The sequence below is a fragment of the Diuraphis noxia genome, unplaced genomic scaffold (assembly GCF_037042655.1).
Source record: "Diuraphis noxia isolate RWA-SAM2 unplaced genomic scaffold, SU_Dnox_SAM2 contig0002, whole genome shotgun sequence".
Taxonomy (NCBI): Eukaryota; Metazoa; Arthropoda; class Insecta; order Hemiptera; family Aphididae; genus Diuraphis; species Diuraphis noxia.
In genome coordinates this window covers 14,981,552-15,001,424 of record NW_028301712.1, presented here as the reverse complement: position 1 = coordinate 15,001,424, position 19,873 = coordinate 14,981,552, and the positions used below count along the sequence as shown (strand labels likewise).

At 29.7% G+C, this 19,873-nt stretch overlaps 2 protein-coding genes across 3 annotated transcripts in view; one reads left to right on the top strand and one right to left on the bottom strand.

The window, feature by feature from the left end:
- The first annotated feature begins 233 nt into the window (after window positions 1-233).
- rsh (Rap GTPase activating protein radish) overlaps window positions 234-19,873 on the top strand; it is a 275,432-nt gene continuing 255,792 nt past the window's right edge. Inside the window, exon 1 of the mRNA XM_089219607.1 lies at window positions 234-478. The gene's annotated coding sequence lies outside the window, so the exon portion shown is untranslated. The remainder of the gene's footprint in view (window positions 479-19,873) is intronic.
- LOC107163953 (protein 5NUC-like) lies at window positions 6,303-18,530 on the bottom strand. 2 transcript variants are annotated; one of them, XM_015511600.2, is made up of 9 exons: window positions 17,997-18,530; window positions 12,528-12,731; window positions 9,620-9,821; window positions 8,739-8,939; window positions 7,968-8,131; window positions 7,786-7,900; window positions 7,533-7,688; window positions 7,115-7,312; window positions 6,303-7,018 (listed from the first exon to the last, which is right to left on the bottom strand). In XM_015511600.2, exons 1-9 carry the CDS (start codon window positions 18,354-18,356, stop codon window positions 6,795-6,797), a joined length of 1,824 nt encoding a protein of 607 aa, XP_015367086.2. In that variant the 5' UTR covers window positions 18,357-18,530; the 3' UTR covers window positions 6,303-6,794. The 2 variants fall into 2 exon arrangements, with proteins under 2 accessions (XP_015367086.2, XP_089075966.1); XM_089219840.1 differs by lacking the exon at window positions 12,528-12,731.

Sequence of the window (19,873 nt, the reverse complement as noted above, 5' to 3'; positions counted from 1 at the left end):
CGGGGGGGGGTGGTAGGAGGAACGGTCGACCATGGGGGTGGTTTGGGTCTCGATGCGGCAAGGGTTCAGAGGTGGTTGTGTTGGGTGGCGGGAGAGAGGGGCGGGGGGTGCCGGTGATTTGTTGTTGTACGCGGCGGCGGCGACGGCGGCGAAACGGTCTCCGGAAAGCGCCGACGGGAATGCGCGTGCCGAAAGTGCTCTCTCCGGGAAATGACGTCGTCCCGTCGTGTCCCGCCGTCGTGTGTTCCGCGTGCGTCCACCAAACACGGCCGGCTGTTGCTGCTGCTGCTGGTGGTGTGCTGTTGGTGTGCTGGTGCTGCTGCTGCCGGTGGTAGTGGTGGTGGTGGTGCTATCGCTGCTCGCTGTCTCGGTTGACGCGGTCGTCGTCGCTGTCGTTGAAAACGATTGATTTCGCTGTCTGATTTGAAAGCCCCGTTGCTGCTGCACGTGTGTGTGAATGGAAAAAATATATTTTGAGGTAAGTGAAATATTATGATATTATAGTCGATTGAATGAAATTCTCACTCTCCTTTCTCTCTCTCTCTCACTCTATTAGTGGGTTATGTATAATGTATTTATGTTATGGCATTAATGCGTTTATCGTGTTTCGTCTGATAATATAAAAAAATGAGGTTGAATTATTATTGCGTAAAATTGATTTAAAATATCTCCCAGCGAGAGTATGATATTTGGAATAGAATACCATTCTAGATAGGTAAGTACGAAATTAAATTGTATACGTCGATAAATTGCTTTAAAAAAAATTCTAGATGAACATGAATGAATTTGAAAAAAAAAGGCATTGAGTAATCTTCAACTTGCTCAAAAATTATTTTTTATGTTCTGGGGTGCCTTAAAAAGTCTATATAAAATCAAATTACTGGAAAAATACATTAGACACTTAAAGGGATACAAAGTGTACTGTTTAAAATAATTAATATATAAATTAATTGTTCGATTTTCAGTACGTATTTAAATAGGGTGCATTTGACTATTTATATAAGCTACTTCAAATGTCTCTAAAAAAAAATCGAGTAATAAAATAAAACATATCACTGAAAAAACTAACTTGTTCTGCTCAAAATATATAACTATATTCAAATTACAAGTATAAATTAAGTAGTGCAGGTGTTTCGTATTTTTAAATTTAAATTAAATACTTTTTTATTTCGACGTTCATTTAAATTTTAACCACAATAAATTACAATATTGGCATAATATTATTCAAAAGTGTTTTAATTTTGCTAAATGTATATTAATTTTTTATCAATTTATTTTATGTGCTTATTTTAAATCCTAAATAATAATAATAAAAAAAAATGGTGTTGGAATAATTTACTGACGATAATCAAAATATTGATAAACAATTTTATTAATGGTAAAATTAACTATACTAAAACACAAGAGAAAGTAATTTAAAACTATTATTTTACATTCCAGAAAGATTGAAAAGGCTTTTATTTTATTTCATGTCAGCTTGTGTTTTCTTTTGATCACTGTTCAGTCTTACATTGTTTTCCTGCTCTGATCTTTTTATATTTTACCTCAAAAGATTGGAAACTTTAATATGCAGACGGTGTTTATTTTTATTAAAAAATTATTAAATCCAACCTTTAAACTTTGAAAGAAAGAGATGAAACCTTAGTAGTACAGTACCCCTAGACTTGAGTATACAATTTTAGCGAATAACACACATACCATATTCAAAATTCAAAATACTTAACACTAAACTGTAACTTATGGAAAACATAAATTTATGAACTATATTCATATTTGACTTTTTAATCAACACGCTTTAATATTTCAACTTTTAAAATAATCACCCACTATAACAAAGTAAATAAATCTCCAGTTTATTAAAACCACCCTCTGGCTTACCTGTGTAACAAAATAAAAGTATATATAGTATTATTATACATACCCGTATTTATATTTATATTTATTTATTGTTTTCAAAAATATGTAATAAGTTTGTACTCTCTCATAAAAAATATAAATACATGCAAAAAATAGTTTTTTTCATTAAAAGAAAAAATCCATTTTACTGGTTCTTTTTATGCAATAAGTATTTTGTGAATATGTTATTATTAATTCCAAATTTGTATTATTAATAAAATGTTAAGAGGCATATATTATATATGATTCAATAATTGACATTATTTGTTTTGTATTTTTAAAGCTAAAATATATTATAACTTATTGAAGATTAGGTTAGGTTTTATACTATAAAGATTTTCATCGTATTAACGATCAAAAATAATTATTGAATTTGGGTATTTTAGAAAAACTCATACTTGAACAATTTAGGTTAGGTACAAAGTCTTACCACATAATGGGCTTTTTTCGATGGTACGGTAAGCATTTATTATCTTGAAAAATATTAACATTTTTAAAATAATATTATTTTTAGGCAATTTAATATCTACTTATTTTTGGTATCAATAATTGATCCTTATTATCAAGCTTATTATTCAACACTGTATCAGGTAATCTAAAAAAATAATGTTTGAAAAATAAACATTTTGAAACAGAATGTGTAAAAAGTTTGATATTAAATATGTAGTTAATATAAGTTATAAGTTTTAAAAGTTTTGATGAGTAAAAGGAGTGGGCCGTATGGTTTCTCGCAAAATGTTGGTCCACTACACTCCATTGACCACTCTTAATACTTGTATTACTGTAAGCTAATATTTTGAGTTATGGTTTGTATTTATTAAAATTATTAATAAAAATAATAATAGGTAGGGAAGGTTTATTTGTATTATACACCTTGATTATGTAGGTGCTATTTATGAAATATGAATAAGTAAATTGAGTCTATAAGGAGTTGAATTTCTTTTCCTTTTCTTGTTAAAATTGTACTGTTTAGAAATTATTAAAAAAAAATATTTTTCTCAGAATATTTTATTTTTATTTTGTAGAAAAATTAATTCATACTTAACTAAACTTGTTTTAATTATACGAACTATGATCTATAATTAGAATAAAATATGTATTATAGTATGTATTTATTTTCATATTTATTATACAACAGACTGTTATAAGTAACGTATAAGCAAGGCGTGATGTAATAAAATTATATTAGACATCATGTTTTTGTCACAATGAATTTAATTTAAGTAATGATATTGTCGTGTTCCATTTTTGTGCATATTATTATTCTGTAAACGCTAAGAGCGTCTATGAAAATATTTCTATGAAACACCAACACATAATATATGCGTCATATACAATACAAGAACTTAGTATAAGTATAGCCATTGGCTTCCTAAATAATATAATATAATATGATATGTGTAGTGTCTACCTTGTGCATATATAAATTGCCTACGCTGCGAGTTTGTACTGTTTCTGGACCCCTATCACAGCTTATGTATTATGACGTCACCGACCTAATCTTTCCTACCTGTTGGATATAAAATGTAATATTTGAACTTAATATTATATTATGGATTGAAATTGTAACGTCAGAAATAAAATAATCATCCTCCATATCAGATCTCACTCTCTTTATGTATCTTTATCTCATTGTTTTATAGACACGCTGTAACCCATATATCATAAATGGTTAATTACACGTTTTTCGCTTATAGTTCATAATATATGTATATATATATTTATTTAAAAAAAACCAATTATAAAACTATACTGAGTGGGCCACCGTGTTTTCCCGGTTTTCTGTATCATCCATATCGTGGAAAAACGTCAAAACACGGTGGCCCACCCTTGGTATCACACCAATACTCGGCACTCCCAGGGGAATAAATTGTATATCGTACGTCATAAGAGAAGTGACTGATTGATATCATATTTTAACTTATCGAAAACGCGTTGTGAACCTTTGCAAATGGTACATAATATAAATATAAAATATCGAAATACAATTATTATACTAATTGATCATTTTTCAACTTACAGAAGCACTTTTTACGAATTTATAATTGTACAAATATTTGTTATTCCCAATTTTAATTTTCCATATAATAATTTAAAATGTTTTCATAATATCTTTTAACCTTGTTTTATATTTAAAAATTGTACTATATCAAATGAATGTATGCATAGTTAAATATCATTATATTATGTTCAAGAAGTTTACATTGTAAGTATATTGGTGTAAAACATCCGAACAGTGTAATAATAATTCATAAAAAATAAATATCTAAAACCATTATCAGTTAAGATGTTAAATGGACGTAGAAATATGCATTATTTTTAATTTATTTTTGTTATAATTTTTCAATTAAGTAAATGATTGAACTGTAGATCTTAACATTAAAAGATTATATTTGGAAAGTTTACTACATCACCTCTATTGTTATCCTATTTGACAACTATACGCTTTGACTCAATAAAATTATATTTAAGTTATCACTATGGCGTAAGTATGATTAAGTTTCTAAATTAATATAATTATTACATAGGTATTCAATATTCATTTTAAAAACTAAAAATTGTTGTAATGCAATAACTGTTACGCATTTTGAATTTAAAAAACTTTATTTTTCTTCATATTCTAATGTGTTCTTGCTAAAATATTTATACATTTATCTTTCGTACAGCTCGATAAATAAATATTTGAATGTATGTGTTACTAAATGTGATATTTACTAAGAATTTCATCTATTTTTGAGTGGTGTAGTGAAAAGCAATATTATAACGATTATTCACTTTAGTATCGACATTCATTAGATTATTAGTATAACTACAAAGTTATTAAAGTTCAATAAGACTTAACACAATATTTTTGTGTGTTTTTTTTCTAGGTAATATTTCCTTCTACTGATAGGCAGTAAATATACACATTTTATACTTCTAGCGTTTTTAAGTTTGAATAAAATATGTCCTTAAAATATAATCTCCCAAAGCCCAAAAGGAACGACATCAAAGCTTCCAAGCATAAAAACGATGAAGGTACCTAGCTACCTCGTTGGATCGTTCAAAAACTAATCCACAACAAAGAATATCCTAGATATACTTATAGAGACGTATGTCAGGTCAACACAATATTATTATGTTTTCGTTTTGACCATTTATAAATGCACGGTATATTTTTATTGCTCATAATATTATCTGCTTATACGGTGTGTTTTACATCCTCGTTTTTATTATGATTAAATTATTTTATATTTTATATTATATAATCAATAAAGTTATAATATAGGTAGCCCCATAACATTATTTATATGTCTCCGATACCTATTTAAAGTTTTTAAATCATCTTGAATAAACGTATTTGTTTTATTGTGTATGATTCATATTTCAAATCGTTAAGTAAAAACAAATGTCCAATGTTCTATACCCTAAGCTCACGTGAATAGTGACAATAAATGAAATATGTTTAAAACCCGTTTTGTAAATTATTGTACCATACTTAAAATTGGAACTATTAACTTCAGTATACATGATTTATCTAGTTAATTTCAACTAAATATTAACATAAAATATTCTATAGTTATGTTAATTTACATAAAAAATTATGCAGTTATTCTAAGATTTAGAAAATTTAATTTTTATAAGATTATATTTACGAATGTATTATACTATAGATGGATTATTATTACTATTGACAATTTTATTATTATTATTGTTATTAATTATTTTATTAATATTTGCTATTATTATGATTATTATTTTAATATAAAGTATATTATTATTACTTTATCAAATTTGAAGTATAACAACATACAACACCAATACGTATAAGCGTATATACTCCCATGGGGATATTATATAGAAACTTGAGTATAATCATAATAACACTGTAATATTCATTGCATGCCACGACTTCGCGTTTTGAACATTATCACCGTAATATTAAAGATACGAATAATATTTAGATTGATAGATCTGTTTGGTGTGCAAAATAATTATTATTTTGAACTCGTCCTGCTGGTAAAAATTGTTAGATTTGGACTGGTGTACTGTAAATACGTATAGGTGTGAAATACAAGCTCTTATAGTACGTCTTACTATCTTATCTACATAGTGTATAAATCGATTTTGAATTTTTGATTTCATTTCCGAGACTTTTAGATTTAGATCGTTGTTTAGGATACTATGGGCACGTGTCAACTGTTGTGCACCATCTATCTCGTTTCTCGATTTATTTTGTATTCTATCGTAGTGTGTGCACTAGACTAGAAAATAGACTGTATTCGAGGTATTTCCACCCGGTATATACTCACTGTATAGCCTACACACGTAACTTATTGTCTTTGTGATAATGACAATAAAAAAAAAAAATATTTTAACCACAATATTAAAAAACATAATAACAACATCTTTCTAAAATTCAATAATTGTTTGGCGTATAGACCGTAGTATAATTATATAAAAATTAGAACATAATACAACATTATGATAGCATATCATCCGATTATCGGCATTTAGTGACAATTATAATTATATTAATCATCGTTAATAATATTATTATACTATATATTAAATATATAATCGAAAATCATTTTACCTACAATTCCGTTCTATACATCAGAGCGTAGAACAACTCAGGCGTGTAAGTAAAAATCGTTTTTCAAATAATTTATAATCACGTATATTATGAGAAAAAAACTATTAAAAAACAACTCAGTTCGTTTTAATTTTTGAGCTACAGTTGCAGAAAGCATTTCAAACAATACTGCTGTGGCCTTAAAACGAATAGACTTTGCTGTCGTCGCCGTTATTAGTTCTTAATACTTAAAAGGTAAAAACATATTATTAAAAAATATAACATTGTCTTTGAGCAATTTATACAACGGTATAGTAAAGTGATCGCTAGGACCAAATTAATATTATGATACAATAAGTCGATCTGTCAAACACAACGTGACCGCAACCGTCAACAGCAATAATGTCAAGTCCGACAGAGATGTTGAAACGCGCTGGCTATCACTGTTAGTTGTCTGCGACTTGTTCAACTCTCCCACGTTGAGCAGTTCTATCCGACGACTGACTTCCGGCCATATCGGTGACCTCACGAGGAACTCTTCTTCTATAATCTTTAAATCTGTTATTCCTGATTTTATAAACACACGTACGCATAATTTAATAACCATAATAATAATATATATAATAAATGTTTTTCTGTTTATAATATTTGCGTCACACTCACCAAAACTCTGGAATTTCACCACTTTTTTGAACGAGAAACCGTCCCCACCATTTGCCAGATAATCACTGACAATTATCGTGTAATTAGCGTTTAAATCCAATTTCTCGTACACAGGAACGGCACAATTTCCACATCTAGCGTGAATGGATTGCACGCGTTCACCACTGAGCCGTCCAAAATCTATTACGACATTTAATCCTGTTGGACGATATAAGAATATATGTGTTAGCGTTATCAGATTACTGAGTAATATCAAGTATTTTAATGTAAATCACAATTTTTTATTTGACCACAAACACTGTCATTGCCTAACTTTATCCTAATATACAATGATATTACTGTCGCATTGACCATCAAATATAATACAATCTATATAAGTATAATTTTCATATTATTTACACCGATTTAGTTCGTTTACCTGAAACTTGTAGAAATTCACCGTTGGACACTGTTGTGCTATACCGTCGAACGGAGTGCTCAAAAGCTGCCCAAATGTCTGAACCCTTTATCGTCATTTTACCTACATCATTTTTAAAGGGCATCGTCGACAGCAAATCTCCAAAAGTTATGTTCCCTTTAAAACATATGATCATTGAAAACCTGGTACATGCTAAGTTCCATACTCAAGCACCTACTCATGTACTTCAATGTTTTTCCTATGTATAACATACCTTTTCTATTTATATTATTGATGTTTGTTCGTATCCCTCCAGCTTGTATCAACGCTATGGGTGCATCAGTCCAGTATTTGGTCAAATCAAATGATTTAATATTATTCCGAATATTCTGTAAACGACAATTTTCTTTATTATTTTTATCTTTTATTTTATTTTTTTATTTTTTTAGTACACACGTAATCAACGAAAGAGTCAGTTATGAAATTTCCCAAGTTACATTCTCTGAATCTACAATATTCATTATCGCCTTCCAAGAATACGCTTGTAGAACCAATCACTTGTTTAGTCTTGTTCTCAATAACTTCTCTCAAGATTCTTACTTCATCCAATACTTTGGGATCTATAACAATATTGTACAGTACAAATGATTTCCTCAATGACATTCTATAATATGTAACAACCATAATTTAAAATGTTTTATAAAATATTTCATTATTTAGTCCTCGGAAATTAAAATACTGGAATAAAACTTGATTTAAATATAAACAAAGTTTGTTTGGTCATTATTTTTTTTTTTATTATTATTATTAAAATGGGCACTACAGTAGTAGCACAAATTGAACCATTTTTAGTTTTGTTTAAAATGAGTACTCAAATATAAACCGTGGAAACGTGATGTATTGCCAAAGTTCTAACATATAAATTCCATCACTTTATATTTTTTTTATACAATATACATATATGATTCTATTGGTCCAGAATAAAATGTCTCCATAAGCTCCACACAATGTAGACAAAAACTTGATACTCGTAAATATTGCTTTTGATAAACATATTTTTATTTTTATGTTTTTTCCAACATTATTCATCAAGTACCATAGTGTTGCATTCAAAGCTATTTGAAAGATTTGGCAATAACTTTGTAGTGCCAACTTCACTTTTACCTCAACAAGCCATAAAAATGTTAAGTGTATTTTTTTAACATCATAAAATATGCGTGTTTATACCTTGCTTGATACTGGAATCCAATAAAATTGGGTTTCCATAACATTTGATAACTTCACCAGCTTCATCAAACTCTATCCATAATTCACCCAAATATTTGGTGATGTGATCTGCCTGGACGACGGGAACCTTCCTATGGGTGTTTGGCTGTTCCACCATAAAAGGATACGGGCCGACAGGCTTATCGATACCCGGTGGATTTCCTTCAAAAGATAAAAACTACTTTTATTATTATAATAGCATTATTATCACCTACTTTATAACTGTATAAGCTGCCCATATAATATTATATCCAATAATAGTATCATGTGCGTTCTATAATAATGTCAGTTTGATAATTTATGATGTGAATAATATGCTGTACTGTTCTGACTCCCGGACCCGAGTAACACAATATTTTTATATAATTACACATACCTGATATACAATATTTAAATTAATTGGAAAGTCAGTATCTAATGAGTTATTCCATTAGCTAAATAATTAGTTAGTGAGGATATTTTAATGTCGTATTTCGAATGAAATTTAACGTATTTAATTTTTACCATGATTTACCAAAAAAAAGTTCAGAGAACATATTATACGATTTATTTCAAAAAATAAAAAAAATAAATGTTATATTAGTAATAATAAAAAAAAAGTTTCAAATATTTTGAGTTTTAAATAAATGAGAAAATATTAATAGTTTATACACCAGATTCTAAAACAAATACCTAATACAGTTTCCATTTTTTTTTGTAGACGAGACTTAAGTTTCGGGTTGTAGTAAAAAAACTACAATGAAATATTGACCCTACATTTAAAATTGTGGCTGCCGACTTTCCAATTGATAACTGTTCTGCAATTATTATGCATAAATCACGATGATTAATCTTATATTCACCTGTGTACAAAAATGTATTTGAATGTCCACCAACTACCAAATCGATGTCTTCGATGTCTCTGGCTATTTGTATATCCATTTCAAAACCAGAATGCCCCAGCGCTATAAGAATGTCCACCCCGTCATTTTTCAGTCGTTTCGCCTCCTCCCGAATTGACGGGATTTCTGGCAATATTCTTACATTACCCACTTGTGCTATAACCTTCAAATAAATGAAAAAATATTTTAACTGAGCTCTGGTTGATTGAAAATTTTTGTGTTTGTTAATTGTTCGATGTCTGGCTGTTTTCGGATTGGCAGAGTGGATTGGTACGGGGTTACCCCGCAGAATGTTTGTTCACTACTCCGCTTATCTAAACTTTAAATACTTATAAGTTATAACTCATAAACTACTCGTTCTAAATTCAATTTTTATTAATCAAAATACTTAGAAAAATATTCTAATTTAGGATATGAAATTAAAACTTAAAAAATTATAAGGATAAAAAATATTTAAAAATATAATTTTTTAAGAAAAACATTGGTTTTTAACAACTTGAAACTATGTAAAAAAATTATTTTGAAAAAGTCAATACTTTTTTAAAATAATGAGTGTTGTTTGATAAAAGAATCACCCTGATATTAGTCGTACACACTGTAAACTTTAAGGTGTAGAGTACACATTCTACTGTGTTCGATTTCGAACACATCGAACGTAACAATGTTATATATACTGTCAAAAAGATTTTTTCAACTTTTTAGATGTATACTTAATATTTATATTATTAATTTGGTCTGCTTGTTTTTTTCGGAGCTACGAGTAAAAAAAAAAAAAAACAGGCATTTTTAAATTATATTACTTATTATGGTTATCATGCAATAGGCTACGATCGCATATCAGCGTATTTGTTTTATTTATTTTCCTATAATACGTATTATTCAAGAATTTCAGCATTTTGAGTATACTCTTTATACTACATCGATGAATATACTGTTATAGTAATATAATAATTAGATAACACGCCAACCATATTATAAACTAAACATTTCACATGGTATACTTGTCAATGACATATGCCAAAAACACAGTACCATAATATCATAATAGATCTATTAAAAGGTCTATGCTCTAGGCATAATGTATAATATAACTATTGGGTTGAGTGTAAACTGCAGTTTCACAATATAATCTAATTAATAATATTTTGTAGTGTGCCTGTAAGTGATAGATATCACATAATAATTAATTGCGTAAGGGATAATTTCGTTTTATTAAATTAGAAATTGTTTATGTAAATAGTAAATACCTATAATCTAAAAACATCATTCTTATATTTGAAATTATACTTGTAGGTACCCATATTTATTATAATTATGATGTTATCGTCACCTAAACGTCACCATAAAATTAGAGTACACTCTTCATAGGACGGTTACAATAAATTATATTATTTACTAACAATATTATATACTGCCAGAGAGATTTTTTCATCTTCATTTTTATTCAACTTGCCGTATTACTAATAGTAAAATAAATTACTGCAAAATCAATGTACAAATGTACCTATATCGCAATGTAATATACTTATTAGTAAGTATACGATTAGACTGGCATAGAGTCATTGCTTGGAATCGTTTACTGTATTCAATGATTTTTATCATTAAATTAAAAATTTAACACATTCATTACAGTGACTTATTCAATAATTATAAAAAACACGCGACACCTGTTGCACATTAGAGTGGTTGCCTATGTTTATCCTTTTTTAGGATTAGAACCACTGCGCATATTACTTTCTCACTGATATCTAACCAAACTTATTTACCTTGCATGCCCATTATGTAAATGATTTACAATAATAATTTATAGTATTTTGTTGCGTAGTTTTGTTCGTACACACCGTAAAACCGGTCTATCTTATCAACGTCCTCACGAGGTCGTGCCTACCAGCAGTACCAGCCAACCAGTCTGGTTGACGATATCGATATAGGTATATATACCGTCGCTGGCTCGAAGAAACTGCTTTTAGCTGACACCGCCGTAGACGGTAGACATACTATCGTATAGTTCATCGATTATTATTACCGTGGTCATAAATATAAATGTGTTACTTATTTGATACAACTAAATAATTTTTGTTTGGTAAACGCATTATTTCTATAGTGCTTAAACCGTCCAACGCCTACATTTTTATACTGTGAATTATTGTTAGTTGTTATTGCAGTTCTACTGCTGTTCAGTTTCCATCCGGGTAAAAACTAATATTGTATTCGTGGACTGCACAGTTTTAATATCGTCAACGCAGCCGAATTGTAACACCATTTTCAGTATTTTAATGATGTTTTAAAAAAGTTGATGTAATAATAATAATAATAATAATAATAATAATAATAATAATAATAATAGTTTCAAGACAACAAGAATTATTTTAAATAAAATTATTTTACGTTACCCTTTACCGGCGACAGTTGAAATATTCTATTTTAGCGTACCGTTTTCGTTTTCTATAGTTTTATGGAGTTATTAATTGATTTCACACAGTTTATTTTACAAAAGTTACACAGTTGTAGTTTTATACGATTATAAGTATAATGTAAAACTACATAATTAATAGACACATCACCTTAACCTAACTAGAGCCAATAAGTATCAAACTGCTTTGAACATAGAAGATTTATTTTCTCGTCTATCTGGTGTATGGTATGGACATTGGACATGAATATAGCAATGACTTAAAATGATTGATTTTATCATTTTTTTTTAACACCACATAATTTTACTAAAAAATAGTGGTTGATGGTTAGGTTGACGGTAATAGAATCGGCCTAAAATTTTATAGCGTGGAAAAATAAATATTTACGAAATTATACGTAATGAATGGTACAGAAATTTATTCACCTTATATAAAATATTATGTGTAATACTCACCATGGTTTCCGGCGTCAAATATCCGATAATTCCAATTTTGCGACCATTCACTGTCAGAACTTTAGATTTCATCAAGTTTGGCTCACGAGCCAATGCAGGTTCGTAGGTTAAGTCGAGATTACTAGCTACTACTGGTATGGTTATGCTTCTTATAAATGATTCAACGTCTTTAACACCGTCGTCAAATTCATGATTTCCCAAAGACTGTAATATTCGTTCAAAATATTGTACTATATATTATGATAACAATAATTAAATAATAATGATAGTAATGTAGAATGACAATAAATTTATATTTTTGACATTGTTTTCACTTTATCTATATTATTATAGACTAGTAGTATATTTAGTAAAAACCATAATGCATAATAAATAATTGCGCATACAGATATATTATTGTACTATGTAACACGTGTTTGACTGAGGTTCAAATTAGGCTTATGAAAATTTTTTTTTTTTTCATTTTAATTACTATACACTACAAATTGAATTGTGTTTCGGGAGTTCGCTACTATCTGGGATAGATAGGTACTATATACACTTTTTAACACTCGTATACTGAGTAATACATTATACAGCAAACACTTATCAATTTATCATTTTACAAAATTGAAAAGAACTAATTTTATTTTGTGCTTGAAAAATGTAAAGTTTGTGACACATAGGAATACGCCGCAACATTTTAGTTCACTATCCCGCTTATCTAAAATGCATATTATATTGATTAAAATAAAAATAGTAAAAAAAAATTAAATTTTTCCAAAAATGTGTTTTTTTAATTATTTCAATTGAGGTATAAAAACAATTTTAAAACGCTAATTCTTCTTTAAGATAATGATTAATGAGTTTCTACTGATAAAATAATCATCCGGCACCCAGAAATACCCCTAATCAGTTTGGCCATGTGCCAACAAAAGGTGTATCTATATATTATACATAGATTATCCAAGAGCATGTAATTTGTAAAATTACACTTTTATAAATACCCGAATTTTACAATTATGTAATTTATGCATACCAATTATTTGGAAAATTACTTGCGTGAAAAATCACTTGACTGCTTTGATTGACTCTGATTTATTCGTTTTAGATCAATTTGGACATACTTAACTACGAAGTTGAAAATCAATTATCAACTTAAATATTATTTTAAAGATTAGACATTAGGATGAATATCTATTGATACCTCATATTTTTATTATATCTTATAGCAACGCATATTATTAGTACTATCAATTCATATACGTAAATAATTTGTAATCTATGTTAAAATACAATCAATTTAAAATAATACATATAATTGTTTATATTATTTGGATTTCTTATTTCATCAAAACGGTTGTAAATTTTTATAATCCACCCTAGGTTGATCTTCAAATTTAGCACTTTCAAAACGTTACACTGTAAGAGTTCTATTAATATCTTATCAAATTAAATGCCATAATATTTTTAACTTTTTAAATACCTGATAACATTCTACGTGAATTATATGTTTGGTAAATCCTGACTAGTCACTGATAAATAAGACAAATCATTATTATTGTTATTATTATGAAAAACGTACAATTATTTATATTTATGTATAATGTATATGTATATATTTTAAAATGTTATTTTATATTGGATGTATTCATATAAACCAAACTTATCAATTTTAATTAAATTCCAATTTTTTATTTTTATATATTAAAATACAAAATAAATATATACGTCATGTTGAATGCGGGAAATAAGGGAGTATAATATACTATAGCTGTATATTAAATACAATTATTTTTATAGGTACTACATCTTAATAAGATTGTTTTTTTCGGTTCGATCGCCAATATATTAAGTTAGATGAAAAAATACTTTTTGCTTATAATGTATAACTATATTATAGAATAATATGATATTTGTTGTTATATAATTATAAGTCAATTGTTTACATTCAATTAATTATTTTTATATGTTTTTATTCATTTTCTTATTTCGTATTTCTTCTTTATTTTATTTTATTACTTGATTTTGATTAAATTCAAACAATAAATTTGTTTATTTATGCTCAGACTTTTTTCGGTAATATTTTATTTATCTGCAAGATAAAAAAAAAAAATGAAACGAAAATTTCAAGTTTTGAACAAATAGTGTTGAATTCCATCGAGTTGTTCGTTATAAATATTTAACTTATTTAACCGTGCACTATATACACCTACATTTACTAAGACTGTATTTTTCTCGACGGAATATTGTATAAAAATAGTGTTTCAGTTGACACTAAATTATATTATTCTTTAATTCCTACGGGATAATCGCTTTATAACCCTGTTAAGGCTGAGTTTGAGACATGATGAATAATGTTTATTTTGTTTGCAATTTTTAATTTGCATTTACTAAACGCTTTAAATAGCGGGATGGTTATACCGTTTCGAGTATAAACTCTAAACCGATTTAAGTAAAATGAAAAAAAAAACAATTTATTCATAAACTGACATATATTTAAATTTAAAACGGCCTTAATCTAAATTACCAAGGTTTTTGAGACAGACAAAGTTATTACTCTCGAATATAAAATGAGTTCCTAGTTATATTATAAATTGTATTTATGCCCAATATACACATAAACATGCTGTACACAATATTACATTTTATACCTATTGTTTCACGAGTAGGATATTTTTCAGAGGTAAAGCAAATATTAATAATATCGTCACCAGTTTTGGATAAGATCCGGTTTTAATTTACCAAACAAAAACGTTTTGTTTTTATTTTCAATTTATTTTTCATCGCGTACCTACCAATATTGTATTATTTAATATGTAACAAACCAAAATAATGAAAAAAAAATATTGTTATTTTTAGATTATAAATATTATATCAAGAAATTACATTGTTATTAAAAAAAAGTTGTATAAGTACCTACTTATATAGTATTGAGTTATATTGAATTATGTTTTTCGTACCATACGATGTATCGTAACAATTATTACATTTTAACATAGTATTGCACATAATTTAAATACATAAATAATATAAATTATTATTATTAAGATCATATAATATGATAATATGATTGAGGATAATAATTAACAATGATTATTATTAAACACGTATTGCGTTAAACCTAGAGCTCAATAAAAAAGTTACAGGTCTAATTCACTTTTACATCTCTTTATTTTATTCTCGAGTAAAAATCGCTTAATGTTTTTACCATAACTTTTATTTAATCAAAGTAATGTAAGTACTATAGCAATTATTTAATTTTATTCCACTCAGTCTGGGATTTTGTACAAGCAGCAGTGTTCAAATTACAATGGATTACTATTTTACATAAAATTAATAAATAATTATTTTTTGTATCATGTGATATAAATATAATACAATATAATATTGATAACTTAAACTAAAAATGTATGTTATTTTATTCAATACAATGATGATGGAATTATTATATTCATAGAAAAATATCTATAGCTACCTAGTGGACTATATTATATAGAAACATTAATTTAAACTCGTCTAGAATTAACATAAATAGCTTTTAATAGTACTAGTGTGTCTATACGTATTTAATGGTTTTCTAGTATTAAATTATCATGAACAATAATTTGCGGAGTATCTTTGAGGTATTATTGGTAAAATATATTGTATAGTGAGACCGCGTGGCTCAGTGATACTGCCCATAACGATATAGCCAATACACGCATTTTATGATGTGCCTACTAATTCTACACGGATACGTAGCATAGTGCACTCGAAAAATATAAATGTGTGTGTGTGTGTGTGTGTGTGTGTGTGTGTGTGTGTGTGTGTGTGTGTGTGTGTGTGTGTGTGTGTGTGTGTGTGTGTGTGTGTGTGTGTGTGTGTGTGTGTGTGTGTGTGTGTGTGAGAGAATAGCGAGAGAAAAAAAACGCTTTGACTTGCGTTTCTATACACTATAACACCCTTTAAGGTCTCGACACATATTATATCCATCCAATCGTTCGTGTATACATACTATACATACACACCACACTGAATTACGATGCACAATGGGTGCTTGTTGGGAGTACTCATGCTCGGAAGTCGTTTGTTATAGTCAATCGCGTGGAAGTGAAAATTGATAATATAGAGTATTGTAATTCCGGCGGTGACATGACAATTGCGACGTGGCCTGGTTATGCAGGGAGACGATTTACGTAAAAACAGACTGTTGTCCGAAAGTCTGTTTTCAGAACTTTTACACGCCTCAGCAGCTGAGCCTGTAGCTTTTACTGAGTCCATATTTTACAACGCTTGTTTAAATATTATATCGATGGAACATTACATAACGATATGGTTATTAAAATTACCCAACAAAATTTTAATGTGAGTTTGAAACCGTTGCTGTATTAAGGCCAAGTAACTAACATTTTTATAGGAATGCTAAAACTTAAAACTGTTGAATATTTACCCACGTTAAAATCACTGATACTTAAATACTGAAATATATAATTACCAGTATTAAAAGCTAACGAGAAAACTCATTTAAACAGTTTGCTTATTGTTTTTACGACACAAAATCTAAAACCAGTAAATTCATGTCAAATCCAACTTAAGCCCTAATGGTATTCAATTCAATTAATAACCGAAAAAGTAAAAACTTCATAAATTAAATAAAATATTCATCGGATTCATTAGCAATAAAAACAAAATATATAACGTACTTGTTTTTACATAATACATTTGGGTAGGTATTGTACTTGAAACCAAAATTGTTGTATTTAGATTACCACTTATAAATAAGAAAATGGACAAATTTTAAGTGATTATAAAGTTTCACCGTTGGTGATTAAAATTATAGACAATATATCAAGTCTACAATACGTGAAAATGAATTATACTATTGGTCATTACCGATTTAACCGTATTTGAACCGATGAACTCGAAACGTTGGATTACACCCATCTCCGAACCCACTACGTCTTCACAGCGGTCGTTTATAACCTATATGATATACGTCCTATAATATGCTCCACGTCATTTTTCCTCATCCTAAGTTTCCCCTGAGGATGTTCTCTCCCCCCCCCCATCACCATGACGCTATGCGGACGACGATCACAGCTGTTACCCCTCTATAGGTTCGACTAATGCGGCTGTCAGTAAGATTAAATGTTTGACTTATTTTTTTTTTCCTTAACCCGATCATCTCTATAATATGGTGTGGGTTGTGTGGAACCAGTCAAAATCCCCGATCCTCGATCCCGCGGGGTCTAAGAGGGTTAAAAATAATATTATTTATAAATAATATATCGAAAACCTTTTCTGCACCAGTAGATGTGCATATTAACGTATTGCCGTGTTTGATGATATTATTTTACTATGATGTTTTAATGTGTAAAAAAGAAAAAGAAAAATAGCACAGAACTAATGGGTTATGCGGGGGGGGGAGGCGGGATTAAGGTCGAAGGTTGTGTTTCGGTGTACTGTGGAGGCGCAGGACTCGCCGTCAGTATCGTCGAGCGCACTCACCATGACATCGATGCCGAGCGTCCGAATCATGCGGTCCACGGCCGGCCACTTGAGGAACGTGTAGAACGCCGTGCCCTGGAACGTGTCGCCGGCGTTGAGGAACAGCGTGCCGTCGACGGTACCGGCGTCGGCGTGTCGGCGCTCCCGGTCGACGGCCGTCTTGAGACGCGGGAAACCGCCGTAACACTGCTGGCCGGACACGCTGCACTCCGCGCCAATCGCGTCGATCTGATCGAAACGCGAGTGCATGTCGTTGGTGTGCAACACGAGCAACCGGTAACGAGCGGCCGCCGTGGACAGAAGTGACAGGAATAGCACCGAGGTCCGGAGCACCCGGGACCACTGCGGGCCACCAGCCATTTCTGTGTCGCTCAAAACTGTTGCGATCCGTATGGCTATATTATTATACCTGTACTATATATTAAGCGTATCGTTACGACGACGATCGCGAGTAACTATTTACGCATAACTTCGTTCGGTTTGTCACGCGCACGTTCGTCTGCGTCCGCATCCGCATCGTATACAACGGACGGACGACATGAGGATTTCGGCTCACCATCCGGACGGACTCCCCCTCCACACCCGCCAGACACGCTTACCGAACGCTCTCTTTCCCATCACACGCGGACTATCACTCCCACCAACATTATCACCAGGGAACTTCCACTATATAACGTTAACTAATATGTAATACCTACGCATGCAAGTCCACGCCGTATAGCCCTCAATAATATCAAATCAAATTTGTGATTTGTGCGTATTATACAGAGTGGATCTGGTTTATCATCGTTGTTGTCGTTTGGTTATGATCTTGTGACGCGTGTCTATACAACTTGCGTGAACATCGAATTATTCAAAAAATTTCAAGTCCTATGAAATGGCGGATCAATTATCGTTGAAATTCGTTTTCTATCTATTCATATATAGATAAATATATCACGTTAGACATTCTGCGTATTATTATATAGGTAGACACAATAACATTATTGTGTCCGCAAATAATATATATATATATATATATATATAATGTTTTATTAGATATTATGCTTATACTTACCTACCTAAAATCTGATAAAATTAAAACAAATAGGTACTTATAGAAACGTGTGTTTATTTCAAAACCACCGCTGAAAAATCTCCCGATTTTTCATTCGATCTCTCCTCAGTTAAACAATTCTAATTATCTAAGTTTTAAGCACCTACAATATTTATAATTGGACCAGAGTTATACAAAACTATTTATCTTATCAACATTTGAACCAGAAAAATAATTCTGTTTTAGAAATCATACACAACCACCAAACATCGGTAATACCTAATACCTGCATCATGTGTAATAAGAATAGCTAATAATAATACTATATTATCTGTATAACACTTAATATATTTAAAAATTTAGGTAAGTACTAATAACTAACCATCTACTGTACTCGCCAAGCGACGTTTTATTTTATATTATAATATTATTATTTGTTTTTCATTCTTATTCGTTCACTTTAAACAATAAAAATGTTATCCATATTTGATATTATTAATATAAAGGTAATTATTATGATCGATTTTGATCTTCAATTTTTTTTTATTCGCCCTAAAGATATTGAGATTAGATTATTATTTTCTGACATTTAATCTACCAATAACTAGGTATATGCTCTACTGTGCACCCCCTATATGTAAATTTATCCTGTCAACGTTCAATCGTTTATACAACGACGTTGACGAAGTTTTTTATCCTCATTTATTTCACATTATGCTAAACGTATTTCCCTCGACTCTTTTCCGATGCAAACGCTCTGTTTATGCGTCTCCTGAGACCATTTGACTAGCTCCGAATTGCACGCCGTTATATCGTAGACCGTTTTACGGGTGTATATAAT

Bases quoted from the DNA above. Each gene is read 5' to 3' on its own strand.
- LOC107163953 (XM_015511600.2), bottom strand. From the start codon at position 18,356: ATGGCTGGTGGCCCGCAGTGGTCCCGGGTGCTCCGGACCTCGGTGCTA. The intron at 8,132-8,738 runs GTATAAACACGC...ATATTGTTATAG, and splicing joins GGATTCCAGTATCAAGCAAG to ATCCCAAAGTATTGGATGAA. The intron at 7,313-7,532 runs GTAAACGAACTA...ATCGTCCAACAG, and splicing joins TGAATTTCTACAAGTTTCAG to GATTAAATGTCGTAATAGAT.